Here is a 6,969-nt window from a genome sequence, read left to right on the forward strand (position 1 = left end):
TCTGGTGCTCTATCCCCGTAAAGTCACCATATGCTGTTTAGGAGTAGGAAGAGGGTCTAGCCAATGAAAAGTTGTTTTCACCAAATGATTCATTCAGTGGGTTGCATATAATCATTTTGCAAACATACCTTTTTCATGCTTTACACCCTGGTAGAACTACCTAAGGAAAATATCACACCATGGGGAAGGATTGTTGTTATTTCAAAACAACATTCTTGTGTCCTGGTATAATACAATATAAAATATTGCAAGGTGGTTGAACGTTCAGAAACAGAATCAATTCCATTACACACTTCAAATGAACAAAATGCTTACAGGTGTCTTATTATGCATTGTGTCGATTGTTGCTAAAATCTTCTAATGCGTGTGACACAAAATGGCTATTCAGTGTAATCACAAATACATGGTGAAGTTATTGTTGTATTATCTGTTAAATGACAGCCAGTGGAAATGTGTTTTCATTCATCCCCATACGTTATTTTCCCATAAATACCATGGTGCAGGAGCACCAATCTGCTCACAGCAATGCGTGTAGCTTATTTATGTGGGGCAGGTTTCATATGTCTTTAAATATCGTGATACAGCACAGCAGGGAGAAGGAAGATGTGTGCTGAGGTGCTGGAGAACTGGGACAAGTTCTTCGGTGAACACAGCCAGGCAACCCCCAAACATGGTGATTTGTTCTGTGGGAATGAATAGCATGCAATGCAACTCCTAACCCTAATAGCATGCAATGCTAATGCTAACCCTAACCCTACAGCTAGGACTGTATTCAATAAGTGTGCTAATTAGCATGTTAACTATTGAAACATAAGAAGTTGTGACTAGCAAACCGCAGACTGATGTCAGTATTGTTTACCCTTTACAGCATGAGACTCACGTGCTGTAAGTTGTAACGAGTATCACGCTGTAAAAGGGTAAAGAATTCTGACATCAGTCTGCAGTTTCACATTATTATGGGATTCCACTGTTCTTATATAATGTGCTATTTCAAAACATTCTAGTTGGCTTCATTATGGCATGTGTTTAAATAATGATAAGGATGGTATTAAAATTAAACACATGGGCAGGAAAAGCATCCACATATCTGTAAGGGCAGTGACTGGGAGAAGAAGGTTGATAATTCATTAGAATGCACTTTTCCCACTTAACCTTCTAAATTCTTCCCTGACAATTTTCATCTGCCATGAAAAGATGAGCAGTTTTTTTCTGAGCATTTATAGATGCAGTTAATGATCAGAGGGACAGGAACTCTCATGAAGATTTGAAATATGAGTATATTATACAGAACTGTGAACAGTGTGTTAATAAAGAATAAAACATCAATCAAATTCAAATCAATGTAGTTATCATGGAATTTGTGGTATTTTTAATGGTATAATAGCTTCTGTTAAATTTGCCCCAGAATCGGACATTAATGGAATTCAGCAGTGGCTCACAATAAAACTGTGTTTTTATGCAGTAATGTCCAAGATTACCCTTCAACATTGCAGAAATGTGAAAGGTTATTGTCAATAGCATATCAATTACTCTTGGCCTTTTAAAAGAAAGAAAATCTCCAAATTAAGTGGAATGTAACCATCTCTGCACATTAGAGAGAGGAGGGGGGATCGGGGCCATAAGGGGATTTGCGTCTGAGAATCACCTTTTCACAGCGAGGACTGATGTGGGTGGCATGAGGATCGTCAGAGTAATTTAGGTGGTGGTGAGTCACTTCTACCAGCTGGTCTGGGATTTCAACACAATGGAGACTATTAGCTGCTATTTGAGATGCATTGAAATAAAGCCCACACACTGCTTCACTCTAAACTCACTACACTTTCATAACTGAATGTTTTGAAACCTGTTCTTGTTTCTGAGTACGACAGGGCAGCATGAAAATGTGTGACCAAGCAGAACCCTACAAAACACAACAGAATGTTTAAATTAATTCAGTCATTCTAAACATCAAGAACATGATCATATGAAAAGTAAAATGTGATGTACAGTACCAGTCACATGCAGGGAGGGGGGGGGGGCTCCAGACTCCCAGCACCAGCCTATTTTTCCCCAAGTGCCCAATGTGCTCCTTTGTTTTTATTTTTTTTTAAGTTCATATTTGCAATGTTTCTCATTAATTAACTAAATGGTGGTGGCCTGCCACAGTCGCAGAATGAGGCCAAAATATTTTATTTAACTGAGCCTTTAACTCTCTGCCTTTTCCACCATGTTCATGGCTGCATCCATCTTACGAAGTCGGCGTGTAAATTCCCCTTCAGTGGCCGCACTGCTTCACTGTGGTATGGGGCTCTTTCTCAAACAGGCACTGGTGACCGGGGCATGGAGCTGCAGGTTTATGATTTGATTATTTAAAAACAATCAGATCATCTGTGGCATATGTTGCTCTTTGTCGAATCGCTTATGGATTTAATAGGCAGAAAAAATGGATTTAACACCATACTAAAAAATGTTGCTTGGGTAATGCATTATTAGATTAAATTCTCCTACTGACAGTTTATGACAGCTCCAACATTAACCTGATGGGACCTGTGTCAATTGCCTTGTGATGTAATGCATGATAGAATGTACTGTTTATCCGGGTACATTGATGTATGTGTGTATATTGTGCTGACGCATGTTACCTAATGGACTCATTAAGGTGCAGGGAGAATTGGGGAGAGTAAGAGCACTAGGGTTAAGGAGGAAGAAGAACATTACTTCCACAGTACTGTGTTACAGTATGGTGTTCAAATTAAAGAAAAACAGCTTAGGGAGTGGTGGAGCTGCCTGTGGAGGTGTTAGGATGTCCCATGGTTTCTGACAGACACATCTAATAATGGGCTGAGAAAAAGAATATAACTGCCATGCCTGTTAAGGCCTCTGTGTCAATTAGCATACGCTCTAAAAATTTTAACAGTCCAGCAGGGCGGACGTCATCACAGATTGCAACCTGACATTTGCTGCTCTGGGCAAACCTTCACTCAGCATTTACCCAGCCAAGAATGCTTCAAGACTTTCAGTTGCTGATTCATCATATTTACAAAAGGGATGGGCAAGTCCTTGAGATGTATGGTCACCTTTTTAATTCTATTTGAATTTTTTCCGTTTCTGTTCATTAAGAACCACAGTCACTTAGAAAAACAGACATGAGTCTGTAGGAAATGACAACACATCTACTGTAACTTCCTGCATGTGGCCTTCAGAGGTTAAAAATATATTACACTACAATTGAGGGGCATAGATTGAATTAAAATATATCTATATATATATATATATATCATGTTATGATGTGGGAATTTGATTATGATTTTGATAATATATACGCATTTCTTTTTTATTTCTGTTGTAAATTTAGAGTTTTGTCTTTTTAATCAGATTTCCATATATATATATATTATGTTAAACAATGTATACTGGGAGGGAACTAAAATTATGAACAAAAATAGGAACATTGCTTCATGCCTGTTTTTTTATGCCTGAGAAAGCATGTTGTCCAAAATATAGGAATAAAAATATGTAGGATGGATGTTGTTTAGACACTTGGTATTCCTTCTCATGCAAAATGCCCTTCCCAATACCCAGAAAGGGCCCCATATATCATGCAGCTAAAGCTATGTGACACTTAGGCATGAATACTGGTCTAGGCATCTCAACTTCATGCATCTCATAAATATGTCATGTTGTCTCCTGAGGTCTGAAGTCTACATCTTGTTGATCAGCCCATATTTAAAATGTCAAAAACATGTGAGAGTTTCATTGGGTGTCTGCAACATTCTTTGTGGGTCTATAAAACAGCCACACCACTCTCTGGGAAAATCTGATCTATCTTCAGTACTGGGAAAGATCAGGCTTCCACCGGACTGTTCTTTGGAGAGAAGCATACTTTCCAGCCATGAGAGGTGCATCCTTCTCCCAGACAGCTTTGGCAGTCAGCGGCTCCAGCAAGATGCGGGTCCAGAGCCCCTCCCCCTCCCGCTGCAGGACGGCGACTCACACCCGCGGCCGGTCCGGTTTCCAGGGCGCAGCGGTGGAGGTGGGGACGGAGATACACCAGCTCCAGACTAACGAGAAAGAGCAGATGAAGGAGCTGAATGTTCGTTTCGCTGGTTACATTGAGAAGGTCCAAGCTCTAGAACAACGTAACGCAGCCCTGCAGGCGGAACTGGCCGATCTACAGGCTCGCTACGCAGGGGGACCTGGTCTGGAGTACGAGCTCCAGTTCAAAGAGCTGAAAGACCTGATTGAGAAACTGACCAATGAGAAGGGAGCAGCTGATATCGAAAGGGGCTACATTGAGGAAGACATGGAAATGTGGAGGCTAAAACTAGAGGAGGAGCTGGCACTGAAAGGTAATCTCCAATAATCAGAGCATATAGAGATCATTTCCTGTTTTTAATTAAAGGGACTTAATCCCTTGAGACATTGGTAAGCCACAGTGACTCCTGGATGTTATGTGTCTCAGAACTTCAATGATTAATTTAAGTCGCTGATTAGCTAAGGATTCCACACACCTTGTTTCCAAGGCCTAAATCTACTGTTGATTGAAAGTAAACCACAACAATACACTGACATTATGCCCTGCAGAATTGGAGCTTGACACCCTTGTCCTATAACCACATGCTCACTGATGTATATTATTTTTTAACCTGTTATGAACAGTTAAGATAAATATTATTATGAATATGAATATCATTGTTGCTAAGAAAATCTAAATGGAACATGAGTATATTTTCTTAAGCGTTGTTAGTTACGGCTCCAGTGGAGTTCAATTAGTAAAGGCACTCTGAGCTTTATAGGTTAGATCATATGAGAGCTGAACTGCTCTGGGTTTTCATATGGATTCAGCTCTTAATAATGTAATAATTCCACTAAAAAATTTGCGATCCAGCTATCACCCTGCATGTCCTCCTTCTTCTGCTCCTGAATCTCAGAGGAGGCGGAGATGTTGCTGCTGGCGTTCCGGCGGGACGTGGGCGGAGCCACTCTGCAGAGGGCGGAGCTGGAGCGGCGTGTGGAGCAGCTGCTGGCGGAAATCCAGCTGGTGAAGCAGCTGCACAGCGAGGCGGTGGCCGACCTGCTCAAGCAGATCGAGGACGCCAAGGTGAGGGCGGAGCTGGAGGCCGAGAGGCCAGACGTGGGGGCGTACCTGCACAGCATCCGGGCCGAGATCGAGCAGGTAGCCGCCCGCAACGTGCAGGAGGCCGAGAAGTGGTACAAGGGCAAGTTTGAGACCCTGAAGGAACAGGCGGGTAAACATGAGATCCGAATGAAGTCCATGCAGGAGCAGGTCACCATCTTCCACAACCAGATCACTGACCTTCAGAACCAGATTGAGGGGCTCCGTTCACGCAATGAACTCCTGGAGCTGCAGCTTCAGGACATGGAGATAAATCATCTGGACAAGGTGGCCAGCATGCAACAACTCCTCGCCCAGTTGGACAGCCAGATCTCGGAGACCAAGCTCGAGATGAACAAATACCTGCAGGACTACAACGAACTGCTGCACATCAAACTGAAGCTGGATGCTGAGATCGCCACCTACAGGATGCTGCTGGAAGGGGAAGAGAAAAGACTGGGGATCTCTGAGGTCACATCAGGTGAATAGTCTGTTAACAATGTCTCAACTGATCTGCCATAGCAGTGTTAATTATGGTAATTAGCCAGTGATTAATTATGATGTGCCAGTGATAATGTTTATCAGTTGTAACTGAAAGCATATGAGGAGTTTGGCATGTCATTCCTGTTAAAGTAGATGAGGCCTCACGTTAACCATAATTCACATAGATGAGAGTCTGTCAAGTCTATACTGCCTTACTGTTAGTTAAATGAGTGTAACCTGTGTAAGCTTTATTTATACTGTTTCTTTCAATGTTTCCTTTCAGTAAGCAAGACTGGCTGTGAAGGAATTCAACACGTCATTGAAGACTGAATTTTTATGTATGATTGCTTTATGTCTTAGAATATCTACTTATAACATTTAGCAAAGTTCCTGTGAATCAGCATGTTGGCAACTGTTTTCTTTACAATTACATAGTAATAAAACATTCCTTAACAATTTCATAGTAACAACCTGTACTCATTACAGTTAAATACAAAATGAGAGAGAACATGAGAGAACTTTATTAAGGTTTATTTTTGCAAATTCTTCAAAAATTGTTTATTTTCTTTCATTTATATGCCCTTGTGTTTCAATGTTTTCTAAGAAGTTTGTGTTCATTCATGTTCATTTTTTTTTTCATCTTCCAGCACATGGAGATATTACAACAATTGCAAGAACCATTTTGTGGACTTACCAATGCAAATATAGAAATGGAATGGATGCCTGCCCTGCTATGCAGTCCCCAGCCTTGTGTGGACCACAGCGTGTCCCCTCCTGACCCTCCTTAATGTAACAAAAAGAATAATTTGCACGTGTATGCCGAGCACTGCAGTGAACTGCGTAATAAACCTTAACCTGACTGCATGAATCTGCTTTCTGTGATCCTTCACTGCACCTCATTCTGAATCAAACACCAAGTAACTTTCCCATGTCTTACACACAATGTGTCGTTTTGTTTACCCACATACATTGTGGATCATGCTAAACTCTTAGTTCAGTGTTAGATTCTTGACTAGAACTTTTTAAAACGTGGCTACTTTTTTTAACATTACAGCTGGTTAATTCACTATCCACAGCAGGTTTAATAAACTCAATGCGAGTGTTTACTTCTGTGCTCTTGAGCAGATAGTCCAGGATTGGACTATTAGTTGGTTAGACTGTCATGTGCCACGGAGAATGCACAGCGGATTTGCATAAGGGCCGCCGTTTGGAGTATAAAAGCAGAGTACAGACAGCGCTTATGGCCAGTACTGTAAATTTAGTGCTTGTGTATGCTTAGCCTACTAGTTCAATAAAAGAGTGCAATGACTCCATCTAGAGATCCGTCTGGTCTGTCCTTCGCTGAATTGGCCACAATATGGATAATCAAGTCAACTCATCGCTTTCTGGAA

General features: G+C 41.3%; 1 protein-coding gene across 1 annotated transcript; it reads left to right on the plus strand.

Moving 5' to 3' along the window:
• The first annotated feature begins 3,347 nt into the window (after window positions 1–3,347).
• LOC118237482 (vimentin-like) lies at window positions 3,348–6,446 on the plus strand. Its single transcript, XM_035436221.1, has 4 exons — window positions 3,348–4,328; window positions 4,911–5,576; window positions 5,862–5,916; window positions 6,226–6,446. The coding sequence occupies exons 1-3, from the start codon at window positions 3,872–3,874 to the stop codon at window positions 5,906–5,908; spliced, it is 1,170 nt and encodes a 389-aa protein (XP_035292112.1). The 5' UTR covers window positions 3,348–3,871; the 3' UTR covers window positions 5,909–5,916; window positions 6,226–6,446.
• The last annotated feature ends 523 nt before the right edge of the window (window positions 6,447–6,969 follow it).

This window comes from Anguilla anguilla, chromosome 10, assembly GCF_013347855.1.
Source record: "Anguilla anguilla isolate fAngAng1 chromosome 10, fAngAng1.pri, whole genome shotgun sequence".
NCBI lineage: Eukaryota > Metazoa > Chordata > Actinopteri > Anguilliformes > Anguillidae > Anguilla > Anguilla anguilla.

Bases quoted from the DNA above. Each gene is read 5' to 3' on its own strand.
- LOC118237482 (XM_035436221.1), top strand. From the start codon at position 3,872: ATGAGAGGTGCATCCTTCTCCCAGACAGCTTTGGCAGTCAGCGGCTCC. The intron at 4,329-4,910 runs GTAATCTCCAAT...CCTGAATCTCAG, and splicing joins GGAGGAGCTGGCACTGAAAG to AGGAGGCGGAGATGTTGCTG. The intron at 5,577-5,861 runs GTGAATAGTCTG...GTTTCCTTTCAG, and splicing joins GATCTCTGAGGTCACATCAG to TAAGCAAGACTGGCTGTGAA.